Source organism: Hibiscus syriacus, unplaced genomic scaffold (assembly GCF_006381635.1).
Source record: "Hibiscus syriacus cultivar Baekdansim isolate YM2019G1 unplaced genomic scaffold, ASM638163v2 tig00001478_pilon, whole genome shotgun sequence".
Classification (NCBI taxonomy): Eukaryota; Viridiplantae; Streptophyta; class Magnoliopsida; order Malvales; family Malvaceae; genus Hibiscus; species Hibiscus syriacus.
In genome coordinates, this window is record NW_024061874.1 from 4913790 (window position 1) to 4930054 (window position 16265).

Here is a 16265-nt window from a genome sequence, read left to right on the forward strand (position 1 = left end):
TTCACAAGCATCACTGTTGAAGGAGATTGTAGGTCAATAATCGAGCGCATCCTTTCGTCAACGATTGATCTCTCGGTGACTAGTGTGATGGTATGCAAAGTGAAAATGAGAGCTTTACATCAAGGTTTCAAATCACAGTAGCGGTCGCGTTTTCAGTCATTTCGGATTTACCGTGATTGTGGTCGTCGCGGGTGTTATTGGACGTTATTGCGAGTGTAGTGGGTAACTCAGACTACGGCGAAACCGTAATTTCGCGGGCGCTATCACGTTTTTTAACTGTGATTTGAAACTCTGCTTTAGATTACCATGCATGTGCGTTTCTTTTTGTGCCAAGAAAGAGTAACATGGTGGCCACTGATCGGTGATGGGATAGTTCAGATAGATATTGGGGAAGAGATACCAGATGTAGCTGAAGTTCAAGCAACCAAGGAGAGAAGAGTGATGGCTCCGCCCTAGGTAATGGAAAACTCAATTGATGTGAAAAACTGAATATTGTTTCTTGATTAAATTCAAGTAATAATGTTGTTCTTTATATACATGAAGAGACAAGTGTTTAACAACTATAACAGCTATAACAGAAAGCAGTTATGCTGCAAACTAACATAAGCTGATAAGAAACGCTAAGCTGGCACATACTACATGCTAGGGCATGTTGTACTCCATCCAATATGCTCTCTGTTTCTTCCATCTTCAACTTCTTTTAACGACACAACACCTAATATTTGTCTAAACACACGAAAATAATCTTTTGACAGCGCCTTAGTGAAGCCATCAGCTACCTAATGCAAAGATGGAATATAGTTTACCTTCAGTCTGTTTGCTGCCACCTTTTCTCTCATGAAATACATGTCCAACTCCACATGTTTAGTTTTAGAGTGGTAAATTGGATTGGTACTCATCGAAATGGCACTGGAATTGTCACTCCAGATTACAGGCGTGCCTTGCAGCTTAATCCCCATGTTGTCAAGTAATGCAACTACCCATGTAGTATCAGAGGATGCATAAGCCAAGCTTCTATACTCAGCTTCAGTTGTAGACCTCGATACAGTTTTCTATTTCTTGGAATTTCATGTGACTATGTTACCAGCAAGATACAAACAGTTTCCTGAGATTGACATTCGATCATCCACACTACTTGCCCAGTGCAAATGCAACAAGGCAACTCATTTCGAGATAGAACAAGTCCATGGTCTAGAGTGCCATTTAAATATCTGAGAACACGTTTCACAACAGACAAATGATGCTCACATGGTGCATGCATAAACTATGCCAACTTATTGACACTATATGTTATTTATGGCCCTGTGTGACATGCATATAGCAATGATCCTACACGACTCCTATACTCCTTTGGATCTGTGAAAGGACTGCCAACTTCTCTGGTCAACTTGAGTGAGGAGACCATTGGTGTGGGCATTGGTGAGGCATTTCTCATTTGTGCTTTATCCAACAGTTCCATCACATACTTCCTTTGGCTCAAGAATATGTTGTCACCCACATATTTAACTTCAATTCCAAGGAAGAAACTAAGTTGTACGAAGTCTTTGAGAGAAAATTTCTCTCCAAGCAAGTTAACCACTTCTTCCACTTTGCAACTCATATTTCCAGTAACAATTATGTCATCCACATACACCATAACATAGACTACATATTCTTATTTTTTCATTACAAACATTGAACAATCAACAAGTGATTCTTCAAAACCAATATGTACCAAGTGTTCATTCAGTTTAACATACCAGTTTCGATGGGCTTACCTTAGTCCATACAAGGCTTGATTTAGCTTGCACACTAAGGGAGTTCCATCTAAGTCAACTTCTTCAAATCCTTGAGGTTGTTGCATATATACTTCTTCCTGCAAATCTCCATTTAAAAATGCATTGTTTATGTCTACCTGTCTCAAGCACCACTTCTTTTGAACATCTACAGGAAGTATCACATTGATTGTGAAGGACTTTTCTACTGGACTGAAGGTGTCCTGAAAGTCTTGCCCAGGAATTTGGGAAAAGCCCCTAGCCACTAATCTGGCTTTGTACCTTTGTAATGTGCCATCTGCATTCCTTTTTATTATAAACAGCAATTTACATCCAACTGGGAATCTGCCCTCAGGTAGTCTTACCAGTGTCCATGTGTTGTTCCTGACCAAGGCATCATATTCTTCTTGAACAGCTGTCTTCCACTTAACAGATTTAAGTGCAGCATGAATCGAATGTGGTTCTTCTTCTTCATCATCATTTTGTATGCTCAGGTACACTTTGGGTTTGAAAATCCCTCTCTTGCTTCTAGTTATCATGTGATGACTCGATACAACCCTGGAGCTTGGAGTAGCTCATAAGTCTGGCAGTGTCATCTCTTGTTGCTCATCCATTACATCATTTTTAGTATTTACATGTTGCTCAGTTCCAGCCCCTTCAATATCATTGTCAGTAATATCATGATGAACAGAACCAGCATCTTCAGCTTCAGCAGATTGGTTCATCAAACCTAGATTCAGAATCTTGAACTGAACTGCCTACAGGTGGTTGAGTATTAACCTGTAGACTTTGACCTATGCAATCATCAGCTCGAGCACACACTCTATGAGCACCATTGATGACTGCCAGCTTTCGAAGAGATATCTGACCCGTGTTGGCTGCTTTGTCACTGCTTCCTGTAAAGGAAAAACAAGATTCATCAAAAACTATATGCCTCGAGATATATATTTTCCCACTTGGTGCTAAGCATTGATATCCCTTATGATGGGCACTGTAGCCAAGAAATGTACACGGTTGAGACCTAAAGTCCAACTTATGTTGCTGAAATATTCGAAGATGTGGGAAAAACCTGCACCCAAAAACATGCATATCACTGTAATCTGGTTGCTTGTTGTAAAGTGCTTCAAAGGGTGACTTTCCATGCAAGACCTTAGTAGGAAATCAGTTTATAAGATACACAGTTGTGCTTATAGCATATGACCAAAACTTTAATGGTAATGAAGCTTGTGCCATTAAGACTAACACTGATTCAATAACATGTATGTGTTTTCGCTCCACCACACTATTTTGCTCTGAGGTGTGAGGGCATGTCAATCGATGGTGGACTCTCATATTATCCATCATTGCTGTTAATGGCCTATATTCTCCACCCCAGTCAGTTTTCAGCTCCCTTATTTTAGTTTCAAACTGAGTTTTTACAAAGGCATGAAACAATTGAAAAGTCTGCATGGTTTGGTCCTTGTTCTTGAGCAAATATACCCAGCAGTGCCTTGTACATGCATCATATAATACCTGAAACCATTTGAGATTATGTGTGAAGGTCCCCATAAGTCAGAGAATACTAACTGAAAGGGTTTGTCATACACTGTGGTTGACTCATGGAATGGCATTTTATGGCTTTTCCCCATTCGACAGGCTATACAAACGTTTCTACATTCTTTATTAAACGAGGAGGCAACATTGACCCCAATTTATTTACAAAATTGCATCAATGATGCATGAGCAGGATGCCCAAGCCTTTGATGCCACAAGTCATACATGTTTATGCTAGTGGCTACATTTACTACTATTGAACTTGACTTCTTATTACAAGATGCATTATCAGCAGCAAACTGATACATACCATCAGTCTCCCAGCCTTGCAGCAGCACTTCTCTAGTCTTCTCATCCTTCACCAGGCAGTGACTTGCATGAAACTCAAAGAATACTCCTTTCTCTCTAGCAAACTTAGAGACAGATAAAAGGTTTTTAGTGACATCAGGAACATGAAGTAGATTATTAATGTAAAGGGCTCGAGATCTGGTTTGAATGAGGGATGGACCAGTTTTATATATATCAAGATTCTTTCCATTTCCCACAACCAACTTACCTGGTCTAGAATAGTCAGATCCATTGTTAAGTTTGGAGTTGTCTGGGTGATATGGTGAGTAGCTCCAGAGTCTATAACCCATTTATCCGAGCTGGAAAGTGATGAAGATGAAGTCTATATTGGAGCACATCCATTATTCGTACATGTATAGCATTCATTTTCAAACCTAGTTACCTGTGTGTTGAAAGACTCGTGTTTGTCAACCAAAACTCCAGAAAATGACTGATCAAACCGATGTCAGCATCGATCCACAGTGTGCCCCATCTTTCCACACAATTGACACTGCACCCTTACTCTTCCACGACCTCGTGTACATGTTCGACCACGAGAGTACTACTGTGACATTCTTTCATTTCCAGTGTATTGTTGATCAGTAGATTGATCAGAGAATTTTCTTTGATTGTTATGTTGAACATGTGCAACATTGGCACTGAGAAGTGGTTGAGACTTTACTTGAAAGCTTTTAAGCTGAGCTTCAGCATCAATTAGTATAGACTGGACTCCATCCACTGTGAATGCATCTTTGTTTGTTGTAATAACAGTAATAAAAGGTTAATATTCAAATGGAAGTCCATTCAGAATTGTGGCAACCTGGTCAATGTTAGATATGACACTGCCACATGCTGCTAATGCATCACACACTTCTTTGATTGAAGTGAGGTATGACCGCATGCTCTCATCTCCTTTCTTGATGGATCGTAACTTACAATGCAACCTCATTATGCTGGTAGTCGATCGATTTAAAAAGAATTTAAGAACTGTAGTCATACCTCAGCAGCAGTTTCAGCACCAACAAACTGTGGAAGTAGATGATCACTGATGGTGGATAATAACCATAAGGCCAAGGCACTATCTTGGGCCACGAACACATCATACTCCTCATTGATTACAAGATTGACATATGCATCAAGTATTCTCTCAAGAGGACAGCGGAGATCATCGGCGAGTAATCTCTCAAGTCGATGACTTCGAACTGTTAAGAGGACCTGCTACTTCCATCGAAGGAAATTCATTTCATCAAGCATGATGTTTATGCATTTATTAGTAAACATCTTGCTAGGCCTTAATGACTCTGAACCTCCAAGAATGTTTCCAGAACCACTGAATGTCATGACACCAGTTCTTGCAAGATGGATCCAGAAATCTCGCCAAGACGTATCATGCAGCAGAAGAGGAAATGAATCTTATCCCAGAACCAACTGAGTGAATGATACCATAATGGAAAACTCAATTGATGTGAAAAACTGAATATTGTTTCTTGATTAAATTCAAGTAATATTGTTGTTCTTTATATACATGAAGAGGCAACCGTTTAACAACTATAACAACTATAACAGAAAGCAGTTATGCTGCAAACTAACATAAGCTGATAAGCAACGCTAAGCTGGCACATGTTGCATGCTCGAGCATGTTGTACTCTATCCAATACTAGGGGACTGCCAATTTCATCAATGTTCGATTCCGAGTTTTCATTCCTTTGCCAAAGCTTTCAAAGATTTCATTTTTGTTGAGCAGAGGAATCTGAAGGGGTAGTGGTTTTTTTCTAATCATTTTGTTTTGTTTTTGTGCTTTGGTTAACACGTTTTGAAGGAGGCTTAGTGATGTATAGTTGGTTAACATTGATTCATTTATTAATAAAGGTAAGTATATTTTTTGTTTAAAAAAATACATGTAAATATGTTATGAGTGTCAAGTTAGTATTAAAATTTATAATATAAATATATTATATCAACAACTAATATTAATAATTAATTAATTAATTTTATTTAAAAAGAATATTAAAAAATATTTTTTTATAAATACTAAATTTAATTTTAATTTTATCTAGAGAAAAGGAATGAGGACTTTAGAGAAAGAAAAGAAGATGTTCTTAGCGACTTTAGAATTCATGATATAAAAGAATATGAGAAAACAATAACGAATAATTTGAGCAACTTATATGTGTTTGTCTAAAATAATTATTTAAATAAATATTAAAAATAAAATTTGATATCTTTCCTTTTAACTCTTCTTTTAAATGAAGTTGCAATCCAACAAAGTTCCTTCTAATTCTTCTTTTAAATGAAGTTGTAATCCAACAAAGTTAAGAACAACTAGGGGGTGATTATTAAGTGAATGATAGCAAGTTGGATAATATTCAACTCGTGCTCGTTAAAAAAACTTGTTGTTTGATTCGACTTGTTACTCCTTAAGTTATTTAAACTTTTACTCAGCTCGTGCTCGTTAAAAAAACTTGTTCGATTCGACTCATTACTCGTTAAGCTCGTTACTCATTAATTTTATTGAAATTTTTACTTTGTTTTTAACTATAGGTCAAATCTACTAATACTATATAGATTAATAATTTATCATTTTTTATTTTCTATTAGTAAATTAGTATTTTTTTATGTAATAATGTTTTAAGATAACAATTAAAAAATTATTAAAGAAATTAATGAGCTACTAGAACTTATTGAGTCGAGCTGGACTTTGCACGACTCATTTTGTTAAGATCTTGCATCGAGTCTGAGAGTTCGAATCGAATCAACACCAATCTAACATTAGGCATTAGATACGATCCCGAGCAATGTCTATTTGTTTTTATTAAGAAAACATTGGCACTAACATTTGCGTCGGCTATGAGGCCTGTTCCTTTGGGACAACGCCACATTATGAGAGACGCATGTTTAAGTTATAATGATGGATATGTGAGTGAATGTTTAATTTTCACCCATCAACCTCAATAAAGTGCATTTTTAGTGAGATGTTACAATGGAGTTCTAATGCCTATTTTGTGAAATTTAAATTTTATTAAAAATTCAATAATAAATAAAATTATTTTAGTAAAATGTAATAATTATTTATTCTATTTCATATTAATAATGAACATCAATAGCACATTTCAATGTAGAACAATCATTATAGACGTAAAAACCCATGAATATCCCAAATAACACTCAAACCTCCTTTTTTTCCTTCAATTTTTCAACTTGAGTCTCAAACCTTCTATAGACCTAATGGAGGAAACATATTTCCAAAAATTAATGAACATATTTTGTCTTCTTTAAAAAAACATGATTTAAATTTTAAACTACAGTTAATTAATGATAATTAGTGGCTAACATCCACGGTTGACCATTTCCATGTACTGATTAAGCGACTCTTGTCTCTGCAATCTCATTTCATCATTGAACTTCTTTATGAACGCTTCCACTCGACGGTTCAACTCATCCTGACTCAGCCACGGTTCTTTCCTCAGCTTCACCGGAGAAGGATAGCTCACCAGTTCAGTTGGAGGCTGGTAATTGGTCCGGTCCCTGAAGGTCGCCAACTTCTTCATCGCCGCCGTCGAATCGGACAATGCCTCGACGTTGATATCACGGCCGTGATTCTCCCACGTGTCCGATTTCTTCAAATGCCTCGTCAACGGCATTGATTTCCCTTCCGTTATCATCTTCCACGTGTTCTCCAGCGTCTCGTGGCGTTTGGGTTTCGCCACCCTTAATGCTCGGTCACCTGCATTAAGCAATAGTTATTAATTATCATTACTCTTAGCCTTCTTAATCACGCGATTTAGATATTATTAGTTTCTTGATCATACGTTTTAAAAGGACTATTTTGAACTTATTCAGTGGCGCGTCGTCAAGTAGACGCCATCATTGAACGGACTTGAAAAAAAATTAAATGTTTATTTCTAATTTTAAGCTCTCTGCTATTCTGAAATATACCGAATAAAACGACACAGTTTCAGTCTGAAGAGTGATAGAACATGCAACACGTGTGAAAAAAGAACTGAAACGCCGCCGGAGCGGCTCCGTCGAATGGGCCAGAAAGCTTTTCAAAAGATTTTTGAATTTCAAAACAGATATATACACAAACCTAACCGACTAACCGCTAACAATTTTTAAAATAAAATATATGTAAAAAACTCGATAGGAAAAGAAAACTGCTAAATATACCATCAGGACTGGCTTTGACGGGTTTCCGGTGACCGAATCTAGAGGAAGCCGGTGGTTTCTCTATCAGAAACAGAGCATCCGATGGAATTTCTGACGAATCCATTCTCCTCGGTGGAATCCACTCCGATTTCAAGATAGCAAACTCGTCACTAACCGCTACATTGGTCTCCGCCTCAAAAACCGTCGTTTCCACCTCTTGTACTCTCTCCTTCAGCTCGTACGCAACCGGTTCATCTACGCCAAAATCCAAGCCGCTCTTCATCTCGTGCTCCACCGCTGGCGGTTGATCCACAGAGATCTTCGATCTCCGTTGCTGCTGCATCTCCTCGGTCTGTTCACTCTCGCCGTTGTTTTGATGAAACCGCGAAGATGCTGCAATTGTGATTATGATTCCGTTGATGATGACGTAAAGATACGGCGGCTTGAGCCAAGAACGGAACGCGCTCCACAATAACGGAGCTTGAGAAACGGAGAATTCCAATACCAATGGAACAGAGACTTTAAGCCCTAAAGTTATGGTCAATACACCGATGGAAATGAACAATACCTTTAACGATAACATCCAGGTGCTCGCCGACGCCATTTTTGGATACTTCTTTGTGCTGACAACGGTAGGGGGTGGGAGGTGACTGGAAACATATAGAGAGGGACAGTTGGACGCTGTTTATGATTGAATCTTGCCCGTTAGATTTAAAAGATATATAACTGAACGGTAAAGATTTGTTTTCAGGTAAATATTAGTTGGATTACATTTTCAAAAAATATATAAATATTAATAGTTAAAAGATAAGGCGAGGGGTTAAAATGAAGCTTTCTTTGTTGCTGTTTAAGTGGGACACGAAAACAATTGATCCTTCAAGAACTTTACCATCTTAATTATGTTTTTTTGTACAATTATTTTGTTTTTCTAATCAATCACATCACCTATCTTATATTTATAGCATTAGTTTATATTATTTTTTTATTTATATTGTAAAACTGGTCAAAGTTTTTATTAAAGAATATTGATGTATAAGTATAAAGGATAGATTATGATTGTGTACATTGGTGGAAGTTCATTTTTTTTAATTTAAGCAAAACATTGTTAATAATGATAGTTGAAAAAATAAGATGAAAAAACCATCAAAGGGATTCAGATTATTTATTCTTACTGAAAGAGTAAAAACCAACACTTATTTTATACAATAATAATTTTAGAGTCCAAATAATTTTTTTTTAATGTCTAATAATTATAATATAACAATGAACTATTATTTTATTTAAAATTAAAATAATTTAATTTAATAAAATCATTTTTTTACTTCTACTAATCAAACGCTACATAAGATTTAGTTTTTTATTTTCAATTACGTAAGCTTCGCGTGTAAAAGGATTTATCCCATACATATGAAACATAAATTAAATTAATAATTTTGGATAATTGAAGGTTGAAGAATATATATTATATTATAATGCTTGTAGTGGTTGGACGTTAGCTGGGTGGGGATTATTTGGTAGTGATTTTTTTTTATATCAAAAGAATGTAGGGACCATAAAAGTAATAATAGAAGGCAGAGGGTTCGAAATTCAAGAAGTGTATTATGCTTTTTCAGGACTGAAATGAATTAATCTTTATAGAGAATGTACCGTAAAAGATCGAAATGAGTTGCAATTTTCAGGAATTTGGCTGGCGGTAGGGAAATCTTTTGAATATTTTAATAAAAGGATGGAATATATATAGTAATTATTTTTTCCAACGGTCGTATAATTGACCTTTATTCGCGCAAGTTGTTGCAATATCCTGAGGCGCCGATCCGGTGGGTGCGGAGCGGAGGGCTTGGCTACGCCCTTTTGGTCCATGTGCCCTACAGCTTTTGTGGGTGCATCATTGACCGAACATCCCCTTTCTTCTCTTGCTCTCTACTAAACACTGAAATAATTCATCAACCCCAATTTGGAATTTGGTGTAACCTAATTTCTAGGGTTTCAATCGTATGAATTTAGTAAAAATAATAATTATTATTCTTTAAAGTCTACGGTTTGAATATCAAGAATGTCAAAGGTGTAAACGTTCAATGTTAAATGATTAATAACTATCTTTGAATGAATATTATCTTGTACTTATCTCAGATTAATCAATCTTATTACTTAAGGTAAAATATACTAATAATCACCAAAATTTTAGGACACTTATACTCTGATCGTCAAAAATAGAAAAACTCTCAGTAGTATTACTATCATTAAGCAAAGCTTTCATTTTGCTTATTGAGTTATTAAACTATTATTGACAATTCATGTGACACATTAAAAGTCCTAAATAAATTCAACAATTGTCACTCATCTTTTCATCGTCATCCAATGATTTTTCCGGTCAAAAAGATCATCCAACTACCTTTCTTCTTCTTCTTTTTTCCTTCAATTAAACTCGTTGCATAATATTTTAGTTTCATCAAATCTCAATTGAAATTAGAAGTTAAATTTTTTTATCTACCATATCTAATCGTTAGATCAATTTAAAATCGAACTATATTAATCTTCTAGATAAAAAAATCTTCTCACCGTTGAGATTGATCGATGATTGTTCCGTTCATCGTAAAATTTGACCTTTATGATGACTACAAATTTAGAATCTTAGGTATTTTTGCGGAAAAGACTTTAACATGTCACATCAATTTTTCTTAATGACAACCAACTATAGTTATCATAATAAAAATGAACTAAAAATTTCAATGAATGTAATATAAGTTTTAAGAATTCTATGTGTAACACCCTTAAACCGTATACGTACTTAAATATGAGTCAAAGATGTTACATAGCTTTACATACATTCTAAGGTTGAAAATCCAGTAAAATTTTGAACTTTTAAAATTTATCCAATTTAAACCTTTCAATAAATAATGTAATCACGTAAAATCATATTATAGTATTTAAGCCTCCAAATCAATATCAGTTTTAGGCAACAACTAGACAATTCTATATTGTTCCATATCATAAGATAAACTGTCTAATTTAAAATATTTCTTTACTTTGTCAAAATATAATTTTTAACTATAACACAAAACTTAAATTCATATTTATATCCATAATAACATATCTTAGACTTTTCTTATTCTTATACACGCCATCTAGAAAATTTAAAATACTAGGATGACATTACTGATACCTGTAACTTTTTCTTTATTGATTGATGCCTACTCAACTCCGTACTTCACTTGCTCTTCTTTACCTACGCATGAAATCATCACACGCTAAGTATACACTTAGTGAGGCATTATAATCAAACTAAAGTGATATAAATATCAAACAACTTAACAACATATTCACTTATATAAAATTTAATAATATCATAACAATTTAAAACATTAACTTAAATTCCAATAAAATCACTAAATATCCAAAACGATTTATTCAAGCTATTTTTCCTCATTAAGGACCTGAAAATCACCATCTCATGATTTTATCAAAACCATGATAAACAATATCATACATAATAGTTGTAACACCCCAACCCGTATCCGACCCGGGTCCGAGTCCGAGGTGTCACATTGACTTTTCAAAACTCTTTTCTTTACAAATCCACCAAAATCTTAAATTCATTATTTGAGAAAGTTAGTACTTTTTAGAAATAAATATAATCTAATTGTTTTACAAACCAATCAGAGCATATTCAATCCAAATCTTGTAACTACATGCCAACTAAATTCTATAACACAAAATACATATACTCCATATGTTTCTGATCTGATATTCGTAAGGAAGATGATAACCTATTTTGCTCCTCTTAGCTTCTCTTCTAGCTTTTGTAGCCTACGTGTGAAACAATCACACGCTAAGTCGATGACTTAGTGAGGCATAAATAAACTGACTATAGCATATCATAACTAATTCCTATTATGCACATTTCATGTAATCATGATAAACTATAGAATGCATCCAAACATAAAGGCGTATTTCATAACACAAAGCATATAAATCGTATGCAATAAATTAATTATTATCTCTTTAATAATCTTATATTCGTTCTTTATCTTTTAGTAATATGTACTTGTACCTATTCTTCTTACCAGGCTATATACATATCATCATATCAAATATATCATTTAACCATAAAGATTACAAACAAAGCACATAATATCATACAAGGTTCTTTTATATCATCTTCTTTATTATCCCATGTACACATGTGATAACTATAGATATGTGAGTCTATAGAGGTTGTGCACTAATGTTATCACCAAAGCTCGTATAATTACACTGAAGTGCCACGTAGAATTGCACCGAAGTATCGCGTAGAATTGCACCGAAGTGTCGCGTAGAATTGCACCGAAGTGCCACGTAGAATTGCACCGAAGTGCCATATAGAATTGCACTGAAGTGCCATATAAGATGTCCCTAAGGACCACGTAAAAATTCCTTAAGAATCATATACATATGCCAAGGATCAAGTATGTGTCTCAAAAGACCTCACACATGTTCCAAATAATACATATATCTCCCGAAGGACCGCGTAGACCCTCGACTCTTGGCATGCCAACTATACCTCTAGCTCTCTTGACAGATAACACGGGCATTAATATTTAGATTATCTCATATTCACATATGCATATAGTCTCATAGTTCTTCCACGTAGCTCATTATCACATTTTCATAAGATCACACAGTCACGTAGTTCATTTCCATATAGTTCACATGTACATATATACTCATATAGATATTATTATTTCTCCTGTAATCACATAGATCACATCTCATAACATACATCATGTACATATAATAACTTATCGCATATCATATAACTTATGGTTTGTACTTTTATACTCACATCATTTATATACTAATTTCATATATTGCCTTAGTTCAGTTTCACATAGTTTATCACATATACATGTATTCTCATAAATTATCATCAAATAGCTCCAATAACATCTTCCTATGGCTTCATTTAAGCCTATAAATCTTTCTCATATAATTTATCTCTTGTTCTCATTTGTTTATATTTATCATATAACACATAACTTTTATTGCATGTTTATATCGCATTCCTACATCACTAATTCATAATATAATTTATATTGTATCATCTATCTTATTCTTTATTTCTTGGTGTGCACTTATATTACATAACATATGTCACATTTATAAACATATATATCTTATATTATATGTGTATATCATCACTTTATATACAAGTTTACTAAGTGATATATTATTCACAGTTCATTTTATAATTCAATCTTGTCTAGTTTTCTTAAATTCTCATAAATCATATAATATCTAATACACTAATTCTCATAATTGATCATATCACTATGTACTTGTCTAATTCATGTTTCCATTATTCATATAACCTTTATACATGTTTACCTAGTTCCTATTGTTATCATGAATTCACTTTCATCATATTCTCCTATTATTACATATTTTATCGTATAACCATATATTCACATAATCTTGTATTTCATTATCATATAACTTATATTTGTTCTCTTATAACTCTTCATATTCATATATTTTCATTTCCATAAATTACATAAATCTTATCACATGATTTATCCTTTATACTCATATAATTTCATATCTATTCTTATATCATCATATAATTTATGTAAACATATATATTATTTATACCGATTTTTATATCTTATCACACTAACATAAATTCATACAAAGCTTGTCACACATACATTAACATATTACTCATACACCCATAACAAACTCAAGTTCATGAATTCATGCATAATACTATTTGGAAATAGACTTGTCGCAAGTATTATTTCCATTAAACATCATATAATATCTAATATGCACTCACCTAGCCTCACTAGTCAATTCGATCTCTTATCTTTCCCTTGATCGATCTTACTTGCCAATGGTTCCGGAACTCATTTAGGCTCGATATCTACATAATTACACATTTTAAGGCAATTATTAGACGTCTACACCTTATAATTTGATACTAACAACTTAAACGAACTTAATAAACCAATATTCACTTTTTTCCTTTAGGGGGTATCGATACCCTCCTTAGGGTATCGGTACCCTCTTTAGGGTATCAGTACCCTCATTGTATTCTGTAAAATTTCGTTTGAGAGGGTATCGGTACCTGTTGAATGTGTATCGATACCCCTTGCCTAGAATTCACATTTTAAGCACGAAAAATCACCCAAACTTACTTAATTTTTCTTATATAACCTCCTTTTAGCCCTTTAAACTTAACTACACTTCTTCTAGACAACATATATCACTATAACTCACGTTAACATTCAATATTCCTTCTTGAATTTGAAAACCAAGAATCTTACCAATTTCTTAACATGTTCTAAATTCGTTTTCAAGAATTTCTTATTTTGACTGATGACAAGTCAAATTTAACTTCCAACTTCAATTACTAACTTTTTTCCAAGATTTCACTCAAAAACTCCAAACATTTAATCTCTTATAACTCTTTCATTCCTTGTTTAAAAGCTAACTTAAGCCTTCCTTAAGCTTTTCTATCATCTAATGATCATAACTCGATCTTAAATTCAATTAAATATCAGCCAATAAGAAATCTTACCTTTGCTCTTAGCTTCCACGTGAAGAAAAAAGAAGAAGAAGAGAAGTCTGGAAAGTTTCTCACATTTCCCACATTTTATATTACTCAAAGGGAAGATAAAAAATATTTCCTATGAAAAGACCATTTTACCCATTTAGTTTATCCACCTTTACTATTTAATCCAAAATCCTTTACTTAAGTCCCTGAACTTTTAGCTTATTTCAGAATTGAGCACAAAGTTTCCAAAATTTATATTTTAGTCACTGAACCGGCTTTTGGGATATTACAATAGTCATATCAAAGCCATGATAAACAATATCATACATAACAATCATATCATATTCTTTTCCATTCATATACAATACAAAACTTTCATATCTCATTTTTATCTTTCACTTTCATATTCAATTTCACATTTTATTTTCATAATTCGTACTTTCACATTTCAGAACTCATTCTCATATTCAGAACTTATTTCCGGACTCATAACTTATTTTAGATTCATAGCTTATTTTCAAGTTCATAGCCCAATGCATTTTTATGAGAATGCAATGTACGTGAGTCATACATAATGTGAGCACTAGGCACATCACGGTGCCAATCATCATCATAAGATACACTCCAAGTGCAAAACATATCATATGGACCAGCGGTGCCATACATAATGTACATGAATGTACTATAACTTGACTTAACTTGAAATTTACTCGATTTCTAGGCATGATAAGTGTACCTACGAATCTCAATGCAACATACAATGGACTTTTCCATTAATTGTTATACGTTATTGAATATCAAAGATATTAATATATTGACATAAATGACTTTTCATATCATAACATAATGGCAGTTCATACCCTAAACATTTCATTTCCGCATAACATTTACATATCATAATCATCATCAATTACATTTCTTGAACATAAACGCATCATATTCGTCATGAAATAATTAATCTTAACTATCATGCCAAATGTAATAAAGTTGACACATTTCTAACATTTATAATAGCATATAACATAAGTGTAACATGAAATAATTTATGACAAGTCTCATATGTTAGCGGTTTGCACAACCTTTATTATTATGTATTAATCTATAGACTTAAAAATTATTCCTTCTATACAATTGGAAACTAGACTCGGATACGAATCTAATCATATAAGACACTCACACTCCTTCTATTTCATCTTGTACAATTTATAGTGAATTTTCAAAGTTGACTTACAGAAGCTGTTTTGAGCTGAATCTATTGCCATGTTTTCTGACCTATCCTAGATTAAAAATTCATATCTTTTTGTATACTTCTTGAAATCAATAGTCGTTTATTCTCAAAAAACACTAGACTGATATACAAATCCAACGGCATAAAAATCATCCCCTAATCATTTCTATATAATTTATGGTGATTTTCTAAACTTACTATTCAAAACACAAATCTGAACAAGTTTCACTAACTTATATTTTCAACTTATTCACTAATTATATTAACATACCAAATGAACATATACGCATGAATCACAAAATTTCATAACATTTATGAGTTACTTATTATCATAGTAACTTCGTCACTAGCTCATTGCAAGTCAATGTTTGTACGATATCATATATACAAATTAAACATGCACTCACTTGGAGTCTTTAGCTTGCAACTTTCCATAGAAATTCACATTTCAACCTTAAGCTCTCATTAGCTTTAACATTGCATGATCTTGCACACATTATAAATGAAAATTATTGAAAAACATGTGCATTTCAAACCACATGTTAAAATCTCACTAACATAAGTACAAAATAGAAAATAAATTCCTAAAAATCTTTTGATGCTCATTCGATATTAATTCCACGTCACAACATAAATATTGGCTTTAACAATTCAAGTTGACCATTCAAGTCCCTTTTTATCCCAATTCACCCAAACTTCACATAACCTTTTTCAACTTTCCATTTTAACTACTAATTATGAATTC

The 16265-nt window shown here is 33.5% G+C and overlaps 1 protein-coding gene across 1 annotated transcript; it reads right to left on the minus strand.

Annotated features, from left to right (window-relative positions):
- Positions 1-6839: 6839 nt before the first annotated feature.
- LOC120127701 lies at positions 6840-8377 on the minus strand. The gene is made up of 2 exons (XM_039145565.1): positions 7782-8377; positions 6840-7338 (listed from the first exon to the last, which is right to left on the minus strand). Exons 1-2 carry the CDS (start codon positions 8362-8364, stop codon positions 6941-6943), a joined length of 981 nt encoding a protein of 326 aa, XP_039001496.1. The 5' UTR covers positions 8365-8377; the 3' UTR covers positions 6840-6940.
- Between the last annotated feature and the right edge of the window lie 7888 nt (positions 8378-16265).